The 19,455-nt window shown below is 47.3% G+C and overlaps 2 protein-coding genes across 16 annotated transcripts in view; one reads left to right on the top strand and one right to left on the bottom strand.

Moving 5' to 3' along the window:
- Nucleotides 1–5,666, bottom strand: part of LOC121491656 — a 202,647-nt gene extending 196,981 nt beyond the window's left edge. For 3 of the 9 annotated variants that reach the window (XM_041756782.1, XM_041756809.1, XM_041756845.1), the window contains exon 1: nucleotides 5,553–5,666. Coding sequence is in view for 1 of the 9 variants with exons in the window: in XM_041756862.1 (XP_041612796.1) it covers nucleotides 5,553–5,579 (27 nt within the window). In the remaining 8 variants the exon portion in view is untranslated. Of the gene's footprint in view, nucleotides 1–348; nucleotides 417–5,552 lie in introns of those variants that run through there. The other 6 variants (XR_005988035.1, XM_041756835.1, XM_041756855.1 and 3 more) reach the window with 6 other exon arrangements.
- PROX1 (prospero homeobox 1) overlaps nucleotides 61–19,455 on the top strand; it is a 58,529-nt gene continuing 39,134 nt past the window's right edge. For 2 of the 7 annotated variants that reach the window (XM_041756755.1, XM_041756702.1), the window contains exons 1-3: nucleotides 5,460–5,671; nucleotides 5,855–5,960; nucleotides 13,816–15,607. In XM_041756755.1, coding sequence (XP_041612689.1) covers nucleotides 13,883–15,607 — 1,725 coding nt within the window. In that variant the 5' untranslated portion in view covers nucleotides 5,460–5,671; nucleotides 5,855–5,960; nucleotides 13,816–13,882. Of the gene's footprint in view, nucleotides 422–455; nucleotides 896–1,905; nucleotides 2,014–5,459; nucleotides 5,672–5,854; nucleotides 5,961–5,986; nucleotides 6,620–11,721; nucleotides 11,765–13,815; nucleotides 15,608–19,455 lie in introns of those variants that run through there. The other 5 variants (XM_041756729.1, XM_041756737.1, XM_041756720.1 and 2 more) reach the window with 5 other exon arrangements.

Genomic DNA, 19,455 nt, shown 5'->3' with positions numbered 1-19,455 from the left:
GCCCTCTGCGCGCGCGGCGTGTGCCCAGCGCGGGCCAGTGGAGCAGGGCTGCGGCCCCGGAGGAGGCGAGGCCCGCGGGGCCCGGCGGGGCGACCTCTGCTCGCAGCGCGGGGCCGCCGCCGCCGCCGCCGCCGCCGCAGCATCTCGCGCCCGCGGTCCCCGGGCCGAGAGGCCGCGACACCTAGCGCGGGGCCGCGGCGAGGAAGGAAGGGCCGGGAGCGAGGAGGAAGGAGACCGGGAGGAAGCCGCCGGCCGGGCAGCCCCGCTCCCGCCGGGGGCCCCGAGAGGCGACTCCCGCCTTCCCTCCCAACCCGAAACTTTTCCAACCCACGCGGGCGTATTCCTCACGGGTCTCGGCGGCCGGAGGCGCCGTCAGGGAGAGGCTCTGCAAACACACGCGTCCCCCGACACGCGGGCGGAGGTACACAGGCGCTCCGCGTGGCGGGGCGGGCGGGGGGCGCCCCGGGCCGCGGGGGCGGGGGCGGGGCGGGGCGGGGCGGGGGCCGCGCGCCAGGGACCCCCCGCGTGCGCGGAGCGGCGCTCGGAGCCCTGCGGAAGCTCGGGAGCGGAGCGGTGCCCGGAGGCTTCGCCTAACTTTGCCCACTGCGCCCCCGCGCGCAGAGGCGTCCCCTCGCACTCACACCCTCACCCCGCCCCGCTCCCCCCTCCGCCCCCACCGCGGCCCCGAGCCGGCCTTTGTATTTCAGTGCCTGGGAAAGACCCGCTCCTCCGAGCCAAAGAAGGAGGGATGTCAACCGCGGACATCCAGTCCGCTCCCCGGTGCCCCCCGCCCGCCCCACACGGAGGGGAGCGGCCGCTGCTCCCCGAGCGCGCTGCCTCCGCGTCCCTCTGCCCCCGGGTCTCCCAGCTTCTTTACCGCGGTGCGCTGGAGACGGTAAAGCACAACCCGATCGATGCGAATGTTTGTCTGAAAGCACGACCTCTCCAAATGCTAAGCCCCCGAAGAGCCGGGTGGGGGTGGGGGTGGGGGTGGGGGTGGGGGTGCAGGCGCCCCCCTCGGGATGCGCGCGCGCGGCCTGGCGGACGCCTTGCCGGGCTCGGCGCGGCCGGGCGGAGTGGCTGGATTATGTAAGTAACAGCCCTCCATGTGCTCACCACCATCTGTTAATATCTTGATATTGGAAAGTTCGGTGCCTGAGGCAAAGCCAGGGTTGGCGGCGCACAGCTCCCAGCCTACTCTTTTCTACTCCCGGGGCAGGGAACGTACCCTCCCTTCGACTGTTTTCGCCCACTTCCCCCCAATCCAGCCGGTTGTGTGCCCCCCCCCCTTCGCTCACGGACGACCGACCCCGCAGGTGTGTGGGTGGACGAAGGGTGATGGTCTTTGAGGTCACTTTACTGTCATGAGTCCTTTCGATGCATTTAGATCTTTAGGGCGATTTTAGTTTCCTTTGGGCACCGTGGCGGACCCTTATTGGGGATGGAAGCTTTATTGCTTAAAATAATTACTTGTTCCGCCAGCGCTGCGGCCCCAAATTCTTGTAAGGGTTATATTTCAACTTCTTTGGAGCGCTTGGCCTCTGTTTACTTTGAAAGCTGTTGGTTAAACAAACATCACTCGGGAGGCTTCTAAGCAGTGGGGTTCCCAGGAGAGAAACGCCGCAGCTGCTACTTGCTACTGATCTTGTGGCATTTCACAACCCCCCCCCACCCCCCTTTCAGAACAGATCCAGGTTGGGCTTGGCGTCACACTGGGCACAGGGGGTAGGGGGTGGGGGATGAGAGAATGGCGGTCAGTCTGCCTCCAGACAGCCGGAAGCAGGCCGGCCTGCACCCTGGAGTTGGTTTTTATTTCTTTCTCTTCCCCTCTTCAGGGTGGTGGTGGTGCTGGTGGTGGTGGTGGTGGTGGAGAGTGCATGGTTTTGTGTGTGTTTGTGTGTCCAGGCAGGGATCCTCAGCATCTTTCTCCCGAAATCCACGCCCATGTTGGCCTGTCTGCTGGATCTGGTTGAAATTCCCAGAATTGGTTTTCGGATCTGACGACGGTTCTTTGTAAGGTTTTAGATTTCTTACATGCAATCTTCCCTCCTACCTTCCTCTAAGGGCTTTAAGAAAGAACGGTGGAGGGGGTGGGGGGCGGGCAGGGGCCCTGAAATCACACCGAGGAGATGTCAAAGCAAAGTGTGCCTAACCCAGAACCAGATGCATAAGTGATAACTGCAAGAGTTTGACTAAGAACTCACAGCAGATCCCCCTTCCCATAAATAAGTACATGCAAGTCTGCATGGATGGATGTTGAGGTTTGTTGGAAGACGGGTCCGAACTTGCGTTAACTTTTAAGTTATTGGGGTTATGTTGCCAATGGGCGGAGGAAGGGGTTGACCCTAGGTCTGGCCGCTGGTTTCAGAGATGGAGCCAATATCTAGGCGACTTCTCGGCTCCGACCTGACTGATCGCTTCTCCCCTATCAGAAAACAAACCGGGAGTCGCCCGAGATAGGGGGCTCGGGCCTCCTGCCTGGCTCTAGGGCGGCCCGAGACCTGGGAGAGCGCCGCGGCTCGGGCAAGAGAGGTTGCCAGGAGCCCGGCCTGTACGTGTCCCCGACAGTAGGGGACAGGACAGGGCTCCGCGTACGTAGCTCACCGAGCTGGGCTACTACGGACCGAGCTCGCCTGCCCGGCGTCGCGCGCGCTCCTATTTCAACCAGCCGCTCCTGCGCCCTATTGCGGGCTGCGAACTGCCGCGGCTGAGCGTGGCGAGCCGCGAGCCTCCGCTGCGTTGGCTGGGGGGGTGGGGGGGCTTCCTTGTCTGCCAAGCGGGTTACCCCGACTTCCACCCCGGCCTGCCTTCCCGCCCCCCACCCCCTCCGCGCCCCGGGAGTGACAGAGGGCCTCCTGGGGTTCGCAGGGAACTTTTCCTGCCGCCAGTTCCCCGGGCGAAGAGTGTGCAAGACGTGCATCCGAGCGCTAGGTGCAATCGACAGAACTTGTGGGCTTGAAGTTCAAGCCATTTCCCTCCAGACTCTGAATCTTTTCGCTCTCTCGCTCCATTTCTGCCCCCTTGTCCCCCTCGTCCTTCCCTGCCCTCCTTCCTTTTAAACGTCAAAATGAGCAGATGGCTTAAGGGTGCGGAGGGCATATATCCTTTCCTCCTACCAGTTCATCTGTGGGCTGGCACTAATATGTGTACAAACTAGGCTACTTCAAGAAAATAATAGGACGGAAAAGAAGGGAGGAAGTAGCCTTGATCCTTTCAACAGCACCCACATTTCCGCGCTCAGTACACCCGCTTACCTCGAAAGGACCCAACCAATAGACGCATTATTCCATCCTGCATCTAATGGGCATGTTGCTAGATTATTTCTGTTCCCAGCCTAAATTGTCACATCTCGATTATAACACTTGATACACTAGCCGGTCACTGGAAGTGTGAGTGGTGTGTTTGTATGCCTCTGTGTTGTTTTCCGTGATGGTGCGGAGGGAGTGTCTGGGGGCGGTGGAAAGGGAGGAATGAAGGCTGGGGATGCTCAAGCAAGTCTCTTTTCTTATCCCTGACACCTACCCTGGCCAGCTTGATTTTTTTTTCTTCTTCTTTTCAATGTTTGAATTCCGTGCCAAAAGTTTCCTACAGGGTCTAGTCTCAGGCACGTTATCATCTCTATTCTTACTCAAAGAGAAGACTTCTTCACATTTTGACGAATGTGAGGCTGAAATTGTAAATGTCCTAAGAAAGGTGTGTGTGTGTGTGTGTGTGCGTGCGCGCGCGTGCGCGCCCGCGTGTGTATTGCAGGAGATGGTGGTAGTTGTCGGCCAGTGTACTTGTAACACACCTCACAAACACTCTGTTGTCCCAACCAACGTCATTCAACCTTTGATCTGCCTGAATTCGAGGAACATACGAAAGATACTTGTCCCCATCCTACCTAAAAACTGAGTGTCTAATCGACTAGGTATGAATGTTTCTGCTTCGCAGACCTTGTAAGTCCTGGCTTTTATAGGGTCTTTAGGTCATAAACGCGGTTGCTTTATTAAAAGCCGTTTACTGTGCCCGGTGAAAGACACGTCGTGGCTGCGGCTAGAAATGCCCTTTAGCATGTGCAACTTGCAAAACCCCCAAGGAGCTCCTTAAGAGCCCCATTATCTAAAGAGAGCTTGCTGGTTATTTTTCATCCAAGAAATGTCAAAGCAAAGTGAATTTCCTACAGCTTTACGTTGAAGCCCGGAATCTGAGCGTTTGAAATTTCTTACCTAATAAACTTTAAGGTTTGTTTCCCAGGCGTCAGAACTCTGTACCTCTATATGAAACCTCTCTCTTTGGTCCTTCTGGGGCGAGTCAGTTAGTAAGGGGCAATTGCGAGGTTATGTCTGCAACATCCCCCCACCCGGCTCCCCACAACAGAAAAGGGCTGCTACACCCACAATCCAAATAACCAGTGGCAAATATTCTTCTTCCTAATAACTGTGACGGGAGATTAACTGGAACTCAGCCAACACTGATCTGCTCGACCAGATGCAGCGGAGCCCAAGTGCAACCTCTGGCACCTATTATTTTAATCCCAAACCTACCTGTAATTCCCTGTCCACCTCTTGCCTCTCCACGGAAGCAAGGGTGACATGTATTCGTGATACTATCTACGATCACTTAAAAGGTGGAACGACTGGAGCTACCGCTCTCCCGCCTCCTGTACCACCCCACCCCTAAAGCCCCACTTTTCCTCCTCCAGTATACTTTTCTGTGCCTTCCTCCACCCAAGTCCGCTCTCCACGCTCGGCCACTGGGCGAACTGGATCAGCTGTATCTGGGAAAGGAAGGAGGGGGTGTAAAAAAAAAAAAAAAAAAAAAAAAAAGAAGGAGCTGCGTCCTGGACGAGCTAGCGCGAGCCGAGCGCCGCTCGCGCCGTCGCCCGCTTTGCACGGTGCCCGCAGATGGCTCGCTCCGGCCCCGGCGCTGCGATCCCGTCGCCCCGAAGCGGTGGCAGGGCGGGGGCAGGGGGTGGGGGGTGGGGGGTGGGGGGTGGGGATGGAGGCGCGGGGGAGGGGGGAGCGCAAGGGCGCCAGGGGGGGCCCCCCTCTCCCCTGCTCTCTTCCCAGCCCCTCCACCCCCACCCCTTTTATATTTTTTTTTCCTCCCAAGTTCTCTTGCCTCGCTATCCCCCCTTGAATCCGAAGGCGCCTCGCGATTGGGTGCTGGGGCCGGGTACGTCAGTCAGACTGTGACGTGCAGTCTTCCTGTTTCCTTCAGCTGTGTCTTAAAGTAAATCTTGTTGTGGAGCGGAGCCCTCAGCCGAGGGAGCGCTCTGAAATAATACACCATTGCAGCCGGGGAAGCGCAGCGGCGCCAAGAGCTCTGGCCGGGCCGCCCGCGCCCGCTCCCGCTCCCGCGCCCGGTCCCGCGCCCGCGCCCGCGCCCGCTCCGCTCGGCTCCGCTGCGCTCCGCGCGCTCCTCTGTCCTTCCCTCCTTTCTCTCTCCGCTCTCGGCTCCGCTCCTCCCCGCGCTCTCTCCTCTCCTCTCCTCTCCCCTCCCGCCCTTCCCTCGGCCCCTCGCCCCGCTCGCCCCGCTCGCCCCTGCGCGCCCCGCTCGCGCACACTCACCGGCCCCGCTCCAATCATCCCATCCATCACCCGCAAGACACCGCCGCGTGTGTGCGCGCGCGTGTGCTCCTCTCCCCGCCGGCAAAACCACGCTGGGTCCCGCCGCCTTCTGCAACCGCGTAAGTATCCTCGCTCCCTCTGGCCAGTCCCCTCCCCTTTTCCAGAATCACTTGTCCTGGCTTGTTCTTGAATGGGAAGGGGGAGAAGAAGAAAAGAAAAGAAAGAAAAAAGAGAGAAAAGAGACTCTCCCAAAGAGACTCCCATTACTCATACCCGTGTAAACATTTTTTTCCTCCCCCCAGGAGAAAATGCTGTTATTTCAATGAATCGTAATAAAATAGCCTCTAAACAGTTTCTAAGCAGGAGCCTCCGTGGAACTCAGCGCTCCGCTCCTCCCAGTTCCTAAGAGTAAGTGATCCGCTTGGCTTTTATTTCTTTCTCTTTCCTGCTGGTGGCTGGGGTGGTGGTGGCGGTGGTGGCGGTGGCGGTGGCGGTGATGGTGGGAGGGGAGGGGGGCAGGCTGATAGCGCTGGACTTGCCGCTGATCTTGTCACCTTTTGTGTACTGTTGCTGCGCTGTGAGGAGGCGACTGCCCTCCTTCCCTTCCTCCTCTCGCCCTCTCTTCTGGGGAGAGAGGGACCGCGAGGGGGACCGGGTCGCTTTTTGTTCGCCTGGATCCCCGCTTTCCGCCGAGCCTCCTCGCCCCCGTCTCCCCGGGGTTAGAACTCCCGTGCGAAGTCCCCTGGTCCTCCCTCTTTGTCTTGTTTATTATAGCTGCCTTTCTTCCAGGCTCTTCCAATTTGCTTGTCATTTGCATACCTTTCACTTCTCCTTTTTAACCCCGGCGGAGGGCTGGCTGGGGAGGAGGGAGGAGGGGGAGAGGCAAGAGGAGGAGGAGGAGGAGGAGGAGGAGGAGGAGGGCGCTCTGTTACTTTTCCTCGCAAAACGCTGTGGAAGCCGAAATGTTGAAATCGGGGTTGGAGCGGTGGAGAGATGGTCCCGGGAAACCCAGCGCGGCGCCCCTCTCCCGAGCTCGGAGGAACCAGGGCTAGGTCAAGTGGAGTTGGGTAAGGCGGCGGCGGGAGCCCCCGGAGGTGGCGTGGTGCAGGGATGGGGCCCGAGCGCCGCAGGGATGGGGCCCGGGCCCGGGCGGTCGCGGGGCGGGCGGGGGTAGGGGATGTTCTTGGGCTGCGGATCTGCGAGGCCAAGACTCTCGCAGTCCCCGCTGGCTGGCTGGCTGGCTGGCGGTGCTGTCGGGCTGCACGGATCTGCTCTTGTCTGGGTGGTACCTGCAGCTCTGCCCCGGTTCGGAGGACTGGGGCCGGAGGAGATCAGAGGTGAGGGTAACTGTTACCGGGGAGAATGGTGAGGAGGGCGGGAAGAGCTGCAATCTTGGCCCAAAGGGCCGAGGAGGGGGACCGGAGGGTGGGGGGGGGTTGGAGGGGAGACATCACCCAAAGTCCAGTTTAGCAAGTTGTTGGTGCTTCTGGCGGGCAAGCCACTCACTGCTGCTAAGACTGAACGTCGGTGGAAAGTGTGGATTGGAGTTGGTTTGGAGGGGGGGGGGTTAGGGGGGGTATGTGTGTGGAAGGGCGGGAGGGAGGGGAGGTAACGGGGCAGTCGCTTTCGAGAGAGAGACTCACACGTCTCCCGCCACTTCTCAGCTTTTTTCGGAAGTTGAGAGTCCTCCAGGCTGGCAGAGAAGGAGAAGGGGTTGGGCGATCGTCTTAAATAGCCCAAGGAGGCAGGTTGGAGTGTGGAACTGCTGTTCTTGGCAATCCAGAACCCTACTCCGCCTGGGGGAAGGCTGGGAACTCACCTGCTTGTTTTTATTTTTCCAAGAAGGTCTGTGTTGTCTCCTTGAGCTTATAAAAACAGTCCAAGCACAGGATGGCCTTCTCTCAAAGTCAAGGCTAGAAGTGTCTTCTCTTGTTCTCTCTTCCTCTCCCCCCCTTCCCTCTCCCCCTTCCTCCCACCCTCCTTCCCGCCCACCTATAATCTCCCTTACAAAAAAAAAAAAAATAATTTCCTTTCCTAAACTAGGTAGGCAGAGGTCTATTAGTAGAGTGCTGTGCATGGGCAGGGCCTGACAGGTGTGTTGTGTCAAGAAAGACAGGTGCAAATTTCCTCTGTGTCTGTGTGTGTCTGTACAGTTCCAGACCACAATGCGCACCCCGGGGTTGCAGAGGTTTATGAATTTATGGGTGCCCTGGTTAATAGGATTGTCCGGACTAAAGGGAACTGGGCTGTTGTTATGTTTTGAGCCCTGCCATGTGAGTTCTTTGCTTGGGGGTGGGGGGCGAGTTGGTTTGTGTTTGTTTATTTTTCTTAAGGATGTTGGCAGGCTGCTGCTGAGGCTGTGTCTCAGACTTGGGCTGCCAGGCGGCTGCCAGTACCCCCACTTCAGGCAGCAGGTGGAGGGAGATTGACTTTCCCTTTGCTTCCCTCTCTACTTTGTGCCTGTCTCCCAGGTCTGCGGTGCCGAAGGGGGGTGGGTGAGAGCGTCTTTTGTGTGCGTGTGTGTTTTGGGCAGCCATGGGTGGTGTGTGTAACTGCCAAGAATACCAAAGTCATTTGAAAGTGTTACTGTTGTTAAAGCTTATCTTTTTAGCGTGCTTTCTCCCTGCCCAGAAAGAATAGGTATGTGCATAAACTCTTTCAAGTCATATGTTAAATACTCTCATAAAGTAGAATGAGCCTGTCATTGTACCAGACATGTGCCAGATGTCCTAGTTATTACTTTGATGGAGAAGGAAAATCTCAAGTACGTGAGAGGTAACTGCGCTTTTCTGTTTGATGCGTGATGCAGGCAGTGGGCTCTGTGAGGAGTTTCTTGCAAGAACTTCTGAGTATTTTCAGAATAAAATGGGCTGTGTGTGGTGAGGAGGGAAAAGAGGAGCATTTGGGTTAATGTGTCCATATGCTACAACATGGACTTGTCCATATAATGGCAAAATAGGGGAAGGTAAGGGCTGTGGCTTGATGGTTGAGGGAAGATACTGAGAATTCAGTGTAAGCACTGTAGCTGGATTATTCAAACTTGACCTTTTAAGTTTTTCTTTAAACAGGCGACTTCTTGTGTTACATAGAAATAGGTTAGATGGAGAATGGTTTTGTTGGTTGGTTCTGCCGTTTGGGTGATGATCATCGTTTCATGAAAAGGAGATAGCATGTGTATTTACTCTTTAGACTTACACATCAAAGTCCCTCCCCCAATACTTTCCTTGGATGTTTTCGAAGTTCTTTCGTGTCATCTATGGCCATGTCTATTTGCTTTATTTTTAATAGGGGTTATCTGCGCCTGGTACTTATTGATATTTTATGTGTCCATTATGCAGAATTCTGTTCAGTCTAATCACCACCTTGTGGGAAAAAAAGTCATGCATACGTAACATGCATCTTTGTTCTCACTTTATTCATTTCCTAGCATGGTTTCTCTATAAGTAGCACTTGCAATCTTAAAGCGTAAGCTAGCTGCCAGGGTTGCTCTTTATTTGTTCAAAGTGCAAATAGTCCCCCTTTTCTAAAAAAAAAAAAAAAAAAAAAAAAAAGAATTTCTTATATCATTTCAGGGATTGTCTTGCATTTTCATCTATTAATGTAAGGGATTTTTAGGTTTAGGTTTAACAAAGAAATTATAAAATGTTACTGGTTTTACAATATGAAGATGGATTGTGTGTGATGTATCATTATTATTGGATTCTAATTAAGTACCTGTATAAACCAGAAAGGACATATACGTAAGGAATTTCTCAAACCTTATTGCCTAGTGTACTCTAGAGCTTCCAAGGACATTTAGAGTATTTTAGTTTCTACAAAAAGAAAAAAGCGTGTTTTTTCTTGAGATCATTTCTCTCATTTACTAATTTGGTGAATTATTGCTTTTTAGATAAGTACAGATAAATATTTTCAGCGTGCCTCAGAAAATAGTACGTTCGTTTTACAGGTGAAAAATGTAGGGAATTTTTGATAGGATGGAGGAATTTTCAGTGAAATGATTGTGATTTGAGAACTCTATTGTGATAGGAAATTTCGAAGCCTGATAGAAGATTTGACAATACAATCTTAGTTCATTGAAGATTTAACTTGTGTCAAGTGGCTTCTTCAAGCTAAACATAAAACGCTTTTTTAACCTTACAATAAGCAGAAACATCTCTGAAGGAGAAGTTGCTAATTAGCAGACATGAACTCTGGAATATAGTGAAGAGGGCAGCTTAGTGATTTGGTGGAGGAGAGGACCTCAATCAAATCATCTGATTGTTTTTTTTTCCCCTTTGAGTTACTGATTTTCAGATGGGCTTAAAATGTTCTTTGTTAGTGATATTCCACTTGAAATTTCATAACCAGGTTGACCCAAGTAGATTAGAGGCCCATCCAAAGGTGGTTTTCTATAAGAACTAAAGTGTAGGCTTGAGCAATTTCTTCAAATAATTTTATCAACAAAGACAGATAATCTAAGTAATCCAAACAGGAAACCATGCCAACCTTACACTCCCCCTGTCTCATAAAAGATTTGTCTGAACTATTTGGATAATTACCATAATGAACACTTCTTTGTCCAGAATCTGGATTCCAGATAGATACGTAAAAGTTGTACTCCCCTCCCCCAAATAACTTCTCTATTAAAGTAGAGCACTTAACCACTTTCTACTTCACGATGCAGTGTTCCTTTGAAATTCTTCCCTGAAAATTCTTTTCTAACATTAACTCACCAGGTTTCTTCGGATTCTCCATGTTAAATTACACAACAGACGTCAGATAATTCAGGTTTTAATGAATCTTTTGGAGTAGTTAAAATCTGACTTGATTTTACCTGGATATGTGTCCTTACATTTTTCTGGGAGGAATCTGCTATGTCAAGATATTCATCATATAGGAATTATTAAAGCATCGGTGTAGTAAAATACCAAATGGCATGACAAAATATTTAATAATAAAAATATTCCGTATGAATTTTAATATTAAAGAGGAGTTTACAGGAATAGAATATGCGTATCCAAACAATAATACATTTGGGTTCAAATTCTGTATCAGTATTTTTTTTTCTGCGTACTTGCTGATATTAATGTTCACAAGTGCTGATCAAAAGGTTTCCTGCTGCCTGGTTAAACTCCAAATTAATGTTAAAATTAAAATACAATAAGAGTCAATAGTAATTGTAGTTGAAACATTGTGGCAGTACATATGTTGAGAAATAAAGGAATTTCTACAAATCTTAATGGGCCAAGATGGTATGAGTGATAAAGCCAGTCAGTCCATAGCATCTCTAAATTCTGAATTGGGAAATTCATGGAAGCGCCTTTAAAAGTATTTTCAAGTGATTTAATTTCTATTGCAGACATTTAACAAAACATTTTCTTCTGTGGTCAGTATGTTCACATATAGATCTTGTTTATGAATCAAGATGCTAATGAAGTATTACGTCAAACAGTTACAATTACCTAATGTCGTCTCTTGCCTCCATGAGTTATGATCCCAGTGTGTACTACTACCATACCTTTAGTTCTAAGTTTAGGCCTTAGCTATGTGGAGAGATATATTTATTTGTGCCTACTGATATAGTGCCTTGTCTTAGTGGAATATATAATTTTTCCTATTTGTTTTGTCCTGTTTGTTACATCTTAGCTGGACATTTTACAAGACCTAAAAATATTTAAATTCTCTTAACCCAAAACAGAAGGCAAGTCATTATCTAATCTAAAATGCTGACTGGTTAAAAAAAGGGATTGCAAAAACCAGGTTAGTTTGGTGAATTAATTTGAAGGAAGTTGCAAGATATTTTGTTCTTGAAAGACTCCAAAGCATGTCTAATTAACACTGTCCACTGAAGATGAGAGTATCATGTCTTTCCACCTTAGGAAGAGCACAGCCCTCTTCTTGGCTTGGGCATGAAGCAGGGATGCAGCTGTTGATACCTAGGCTAGATGAGAGGAAGTACAGTTGACGCAGAGGTAAATGGCAGTTGGGAAAGGAAGGATGCCTGGGGATGACCTTGTGCTCATCTCTTACACCAGCCTGTCATTTCTGAGCCTCTGTTTCAGAGATGCTCTTTCCCTAGCAAGGATGGGTAGGAGGAAAATCCAGATGGGGTGTTCAGATGAACAGAGGAAGAAAAAAGACTGCAGAAAGTTTGTTCACCGTTTTGATTGGAGACTCATGTGCCTTTCAGGTGATATTAAAGAGGAAAGGATTTGCACACAAAAAGGAAAGAGGTAAAAAAATTTTAATAATGGCAATGAACTCTATTTTTGGAAAGCCGAGATACACACACCAAAGTCCTCCTTGCAAAGACCTACCCCCAGTGTGCAAGTCTTTCTAGGCTTTGAAATAATTCATCCCTTTTCTTGTTTGTCTCGGTCTTTTTCTTTTTCTCATCTGATCGCTATACCTGATTTATCAGATCTAATGTGTCAGTGAAATATTTGTCATTGCATTTGCTATTCCTGAACACAGTTTTATTATTGATGTGTTGAGGGTTCAAAATCATTCTGAAACCAATTTTGAACCCAGTGTTGAAGTTCTTAAGATCTGTTTCCATTCTGACTTCAGGAAATTTTATCCTGAGGCGTACAAAAAGTATTTTTAAGTATACAAAAAATATAAAGAAGCATCATATTGCTTGCATAATACTCTAAAACAGGCTTTAAAAAAAAAAAAAAAAAAACGTTGTATCTTCACGTAGAAACCAGGAACAAGGAATGCAGGATGAAATCTTTGTTGCTTGAAAAAAAAAAATTTAAAAACCCACACATTGTCATCTAAGCATTGAGCATTTTCTTGATTTTTACAGGTTATTTCATGCTGAAATTATGCCTATTTGCATGGATAGTCATTCTTTAAAACTAGCCACAGATGCAGTCCTAGGGAGCACGTAGATGTTTTTACAGGTGAACCGAAAGAGATGGGAGCTGTTCCAAACACTCTGCACGCTGCCTTTGGCAATAGACCCTGTTATTGTGAAGATGTGCTCTGTTAAGCAAACGTGAAGTTTAATATGAGATAAACCCTGTGTGAAAAAAATATTTTCATTTTCTTCATAAAATGTTAATTGTAAGCAAAAAGATACGACATCTTAGATTTATACAGAATTTGGGGTTAGTATCACTAGGTAATAAGTCACAAAATATGTCAAGTGCCTTTTATAACATGCAAGGAAAGCTATTCTTTTCATATTGTGTCCTCAAGAAACAATGGAAGTTCATATGCAGAGACGATATTTCTCTTTCTCATGTATTTTGATTGATGCTGTTTTCTTCTTTATTTATCTTTTTTTCCCTTTAATTTGGCATAAGAAATACGATTCACAAACGGTGTATGTTAAAGTTTCCTTAGGCATTGGAACAGATTTTGGCAGATCTGAATAGAAGAAAACTGATACTGAAGATGTATTTATCCTTGCCTAACTCAATTTATTGTTCCACATTTTGATTTCTAAAACGTGACAATTCCCTTCTTTTGCAGTGAGTCCAACTTTGTAATAATTTATCAAAAGGACATCATGAAAATGTATAAATATTCTTACACTTGTGTTAAAATATAGCAACAGATACCATTTTCAAATGTGATTTTACTAATAAAAATGCATATCTATGCTAAATAAGCAGACTTGTAAAATGAGTATTTGTGCATTTATTTCAATGTTAAATTGACCATTTATATTGGAAAGATGCTGATGGGGGTGTTCTCCTTCCCATTTCACATATGACAAAAATATTTTAAAAATCTGTAAAAAGGGGGGGGGGAGTGTTAAGTATTTGCATTTATTTTCAAGTCTTCTTCCACTAAGAGCGTTAAAATCACCATAAGTTTAATTCAGAAATGGAATTTTTCCTCCAAATTTCACACAGCCTCAAATTTTAACCTTATTTCTTAAGTATAGACCACTTTCATCTTCTTTTGTAATATGAATCTCAGTACCCAAAATTTAATCAATTGGTTGTCAGAGGCTGTGTTCTTATAATCTACCGTTTCTTCTGAAGATAAACAGTATCATTTTAGGCATTTGTGAAAGAGAATCATATTACTGGTGCTTAAGCAGTTTTTGCTTTTTTTTTTTTTTTTAATCTTAATCCATCTTAAACCAGTGGAGCAGAAATATTTAAAAATGTTTCATTTCAAGCAGAGTGCATAATAAATTGCAATAATTGTAATGTGCCATAAATCCCAGAGCCTATGCATTTTGCATTTGATTCAGGATTGAGGTCAGGAAATTTGGAGAAATTTAAAGAAAATGATTCATCAGTCCTTTTGTTCTGTTGGCCAGGGTCCCGGGATTCTTGAGCTGTGCCCAGCTGACGAGCTTTTGAAGATGGCACAATAACTGTCCAGTGATGCCTGACCATGACAGCACAGCCCTCTTAAGCCGGCAAACCAAGAGGAGAAGAGTTGACATTGGAGTGAAAAGGACGGTAGGGACAGCATCTGCATTTTTTGCTAAGGCAAGAGCAACGTTTTTTAGTGCCATGAATCCCCAAGGTTCTGAGCAGGATGTTGAGTATTCAGTGGTGCAGCATGCAGATGGGGAAAAGTCAAATGTACTCCGCAAGCTGCTGAAGAGGGCGAACTCGTATGAAGATGCCATGATGCCTTTTCCAGGAGCAACCATAATTTCCCAGCTGTTGAAAAATAACATGAACAAAAATGGTGGCACGGAGCCCAGTTTCCAAGCCAGCGGTCTCTCTAGTACAGGCTCCGAAGTACATCAGGAGGATATATGCAGCAACTCTTCAAGAGACAGCCCCCCAGAGTGTCTTTCCCCTTTTGGCAGGCCTACTATGAGCCAGTTTGATATGGATCGCTTATGTGATGAGCACCTGAGAGCAAAGCGCGCCCGGGTTGAGAATATCATTCGGGGTATGAGCCATTCCCCCAGTGTGGCATTAAGGGGCAATGAAAATGAAAGAGAGATGGCCCCGCAGTCTGTGAGTCCCCGAGAAAGTTACAGAGAAAACAAACGCAAGCAGAAGCTGCCCCAGCAGCAGCAACAGAGTTTCCAGCAGCTGGTTTCAGCCCGAAAAGAACAGAAGCGAGAGGAGCGCCGACAGCTGAAGCAGCAGCTGGAGGACATGCAGAAACAGCTGCGCCAGCTGCAGGAGAAGTTCTACCAGATCTATGACAGCACCGATTCTGAAAATGATGAAGATGGGAACCTGTCTGAAGACAGCATGCGCTCGGAGATCCTGGACGCCAGGGCGCAGGACTCCGTGGGCCGGTCAGATAACGAGATGTGCGAGCTGGACCCAGGGCAGTTCATCGACCGAGCCCGAGCCCTGATCAGGGAGCAGGAGCTGGCTGAAAACAAGCCGAAACGAGAAGGCAACAACAAAGAAAGAGATCACGGGCCAAACTCCTTACAACCAGAAGGCAAACATTTGGCCGAGACCTTGAAGCAGGAACTGAACACTGCCATGTCGCAAGTTGTGGACACTGTGGTCAAAGTCTTTTCCGCCAAACCCTCCCGCCAGGTTCCTCAGGTCTTCCCGCCTCTCCAGATTCCCCAGGCCCGATTTGCAGTCAACGGGGAAAACCACAATTTCCACACCGCCAACCAGCGCCTGCAGTGCTTTGGCGACGTCATCATTCCGAACCCCCTGGACACCTTTGGCAACGTGCAGATGCCCAGTTCCACAGACCAGACGGAAGCGCTGCCCCTGGTTGTCCGCAAAAACTCCTCCGACCAGTCCGCCTCCGGCCCCCCCGCCGGCGGCCACCACCAGCCCCTGCACCAGTCGCCTCTCTCTGCCACCGCAGGCTTCACCACGTCCACCTTCCGCCACCCCTTCCCCCTTCCCTTGATGGCCTACCCATTTCAGAGTCCATTAGGTGCTCCCTCCGGCTCCTTCTCGGGAAAAGACAGAGCCTCTCCTGAATCCTTAGACTTAACTAGGGAGACAACGAGTCTGAGGACCAAGATGTCATCCCACCACCTGAGCCACCATCCTTGTTCACCAGCACACCCACCCAGCACCGCAGAAGGGCTCTCCCTGTCACTCATCAAGTCCGAGTGTGGCGATCTTCAAGACATGTCCGAAATCTCACCTTATTCGGGAAGTGCAATATCCTTTTATTTTCCCCCTCGAGGAAAACAAAACAAAAAGAGGCTTCCCCAAAGGTCAGGTTTCCACAATATATAGAATAATGTAGATTAGTATCTTCTTAGGAATGCAACCTTTCCTATTATCCGGAGTAATAGGCTTTCATCAACACACGTGTGGCACTTCTGATCGCACAAAAGCTTCACGGGAAACCCACATCTTTGCAACTTTCACAAGTTGTTAATTGCCTCGAAGAGCTGGGATTTAATATGTGCTTTTTCTGCTATTCTTCCTGTATATTCTTTCTCTCTCTCTCTCTCTCTCTCTCTCTCTCTCTTTAGGATTAGATTCAGAGATGGACAAAAATCTCATAGTCATATTGAATTCTATCCGATTTTTTAGGGTATTAAGTTTTATAATGGAGCCAAGAGAAAAGTCAGTTTTGAGATCCTTAAGATTCCATAAGAAGAATTCTCCCTTTAAACCATCTGCAAGGCTCCTGGGCTGTGTAAAGAAGACCTGATTAAATCTTACGAAGAGCACTTTACTGGTGGGAGGCTTGGGTGGGAGAAACTGGACATGGGGGCAGCGAGGGGGGAAAGAGATTCTCTCTAATCTTTAAGTGAGACATGGTTTGTTGTGGTTGTTTCTTTAAGGAAATATACAGGTACTGATTTATTCAGACGACATTGGTCTCTCTCTCTCTCTCTCTCTCTCTCTCTCTCTCTCGTTCACCCAAGGTCTGTTCTTTGGGTCTGGTGCAGCTGCCTCTATGCATGATTAACCTCTGTTCAGCCATACACAGAAATCTTTTGTCCTAACATACACAAAGCAAATTATTTTGGAAAGCGAGAGAGCACAATTAAATATAAAACTCAGCTGTATTCGACATAAAAATGGCTCTTTTTTATGACTCTTTTATATTTTGAACCTGACTTTTAGGTAGAGATGCCCGTTGTATTTTTTATTAGACTTGTCCTGAACTCCAGTTATTTTTAACTGACTTTTTTTTTTTCTCTGTAAATTGCTCCTTTCAGTAAATTTTTAAAAATCTTGTGGTTGTTGGTGTTTTGGGGTCGTAGAATAGTAGCATTTGGGGGCAGGTAGAGGCAGGTTTCTTTTATAATCAATTGCCAGATGGACATAAAATTTAGCAATTAAGTTGGCTGTTGCTAAATTGAGGATTTTGAGCAATTGTCCTGATGACTAGAGATTGACATTTTAGTATCTAAGCCCACTCCAGAGGCTGCCACGTAAGTGCAAAGTCCCAGCTATGATGGAAATACATTTTTTTCTATGTGGGGAAGGCCATCCTTCTAACCAGCTCTGAGGACGGTAGTGAAGATTTCTGATAAGGTGAATGAGAGCCACAAGTATGAGACCCACTTGGGGCAGTTAAATACAGTCTCTTTCCACAGTGAGAAAGAAGAGAATAATGTCATGCGAGGAAGGAAGATAAAGATGTTGAGGACTTGGATATATAAATAGAAATTGGGTCTTGGTTTGGTTGCTGATTTAACTTCCACCTTTCAAAGACCTAAAATTTAAACTACCAGCCATGAATCAACGCTGCACCAAGCACCGTGCCTTGCACATTGTAAACAGTTAATAAACATTGGTCAACATGATTGCCGTATAATGTTGGTGATGAGAAAGGCCAAGCAAGAAGATGGCAGTGCCTGGAATGGTTTTCTATCGTTGGCAGAAAGAGCATCTTCTGAGGTGCACACAAGGCTGAGGTCCGGTGCTAGCCCCTCTTGCTCTCAGACATCTCTTACTTCATTTTGAATGCAGTAGTCATGATGGTGGGTTGTTTTCTCTCTCTCTCTCTCTCTCTCTCTCTCTCACACACACACACACACACACACACACATACACACACGCAGAGAGAGAGAGAGAGGAAAGGAACATACCTATTTCAAGAAATATTTCAAACCAGGTTTCAAAGTCCCATACGTGCCAACTAAACTCTTTAACCAGTTTTTTTTTTTTTTTACTAGACTTTTCATTGTAACTGGATCATTTTGCCTCTGACTTTTTCTTTTTTTTAAGTAAGTTGGGTCTTCTAGGAAAAAAAATCTTTTAGATTGCTTTAAGTGTTGGCTACATTCATTGTCTCAGGCTCTCTAAATCCCCTGAGGAATTTAGAGGATTTGAATTGAAAGAAGTTCCTTTTATTTCTATACATATCAAAGGCTTTAAGGAGAATATAGTTGCTTCTTCAGCTGAATAACTTCCCTCTGCTACCAATATAAGAGTCTGTTGAACAGGGATGGCTTGCAAACACCTGTGTTCATATGAAATGCTGCTTACCCCGGAGCTGTTTCTTTCATGGAGCTAAATAATTTTGGCTTCTTGTTGCAGTTAATGATTACATCTCCCACCTTCTGGCTTTCTATCTTCTTGTTTCTTTCTCCTCCATCATGCTGTACTTCTAACCATTTATCTCATTGATACCTTCTTTCTCAGGAAGAAGATAGGCCAGCAACCCTTTCTATAATCCGCACGATTCTGAAGCCAATGAGAATCTGAGTGTTTGTTGGGAGACTGGGCCCATTTTTCTTTTCTCCTGTCTCCATCTTTGTATGGCAGTGGTTCTTGCCTTGATTTACCTGATGGCATGCAGCAAAATTGCCAAGCTTTTAGTTTAAAGAATGCTCTGGGAATCCTGGGGAGTGGTGTCTACTTCAGTTTTAGGTGTGTAAGGGCCATCTTTGAGCCCTGAAGCATGGTTATTCCTAGGAAAAAATTCAATAGACCTGAGTAGAAATGGGATGAAATCATACCTCTATGATGATCATTATGTTTTACTTTGTAGTCATGGCTTTCCAAATAGTAATGAATAATTTCTTAAGGAATGATTTTTTTCCCGCTTCAAAGGGCATCATCCGCTTCTTTGAACAAAGTAGCCAAGATAAGAACTATTAAGAATACCAGCTTATCAGATAAATCCATTCTAAATTCAGCACATTAGGCATATATAATCTATATAAAAGCGCTACCTCGTTATCCTTTCTAATAGGAAGTAGTGAGTGTGTGCATGTTTGGAAGCAATGTCAGTGCACCTGCTCTAAGAACTCACATCTTGGAGATATATATATATATATATATATATATATATATATATATATATTCAGTATCTTTGCAAATGAATCTATTTAATCAAATATTAAGTTTTATTCAAATTCCAAAAGAAACAGCCAGCCAATTGTTTTTCTTCATGATGTTCCTTGTCATTCATCCTCTTTGCATCTCAAGAAAAATAGCCTTGTTTGGGCCTCAGACATTTGCATGCACCCAGTTAAAGCGCAAGAGTAGTATTATGAGCCATTAAGATGTGCAGGTAAGGAAACTGAGCTCAGTTTCCTGTGATAGCCAGTATTCCCTACCTGACTTTTAGGGGAAACGCTGAAAACACAAGTTTAGAAAGGAAAATTGTTTGGTAATTTGAAACTAAAATCCAACGGGAACATATGGATTAAAAATGAATTTCTGATATGTGAAATAGTCCATAGACATTTTTAGAAGCCTTATGGGGCCATATTAATTGTATTAGTTGTAATAGCTACGGGGAAAACATTTATATAAAAGACCGAGAGACTCTTGGTCCCTACCCCGCCCACAAAAAAAAAAAAATTGCTAAGCGAATTCTTTTTATTTTCTATAAGTGACACATCTTACGCGTTCAACTTCTTACTGGAGTAACAACTGGCTTTAGCACCTTCATGAAATGAGACAGTCTAGACCTTTTCTCCCCATTTGAGGGAGAGAAATCCTCTCAGAAACAGCAAATCAGAGCCTAAGGAGGCCGCGAAAATTCTTTGGGTTTCAAAGCCTTTTAGAAAATGTGAGTAAGGAGCCCCAATCCA

Source organism: Vulpes lagopus, chromosome 1, assembly GCF_018345385.1.
Source record: "Vulpes lagopus strain Blue_001 chromosome 1, ASM1834538v1, whole genome shotgun sequence".
NCBI lineage: Eukaryota > Metazoa > Chordata > Mammalia > Carnivora > Canidae > Vulpes > Vulpes lagopus.
This window is presented reverse-complemented; position numbering and strand designations above follow the sequence as displayed.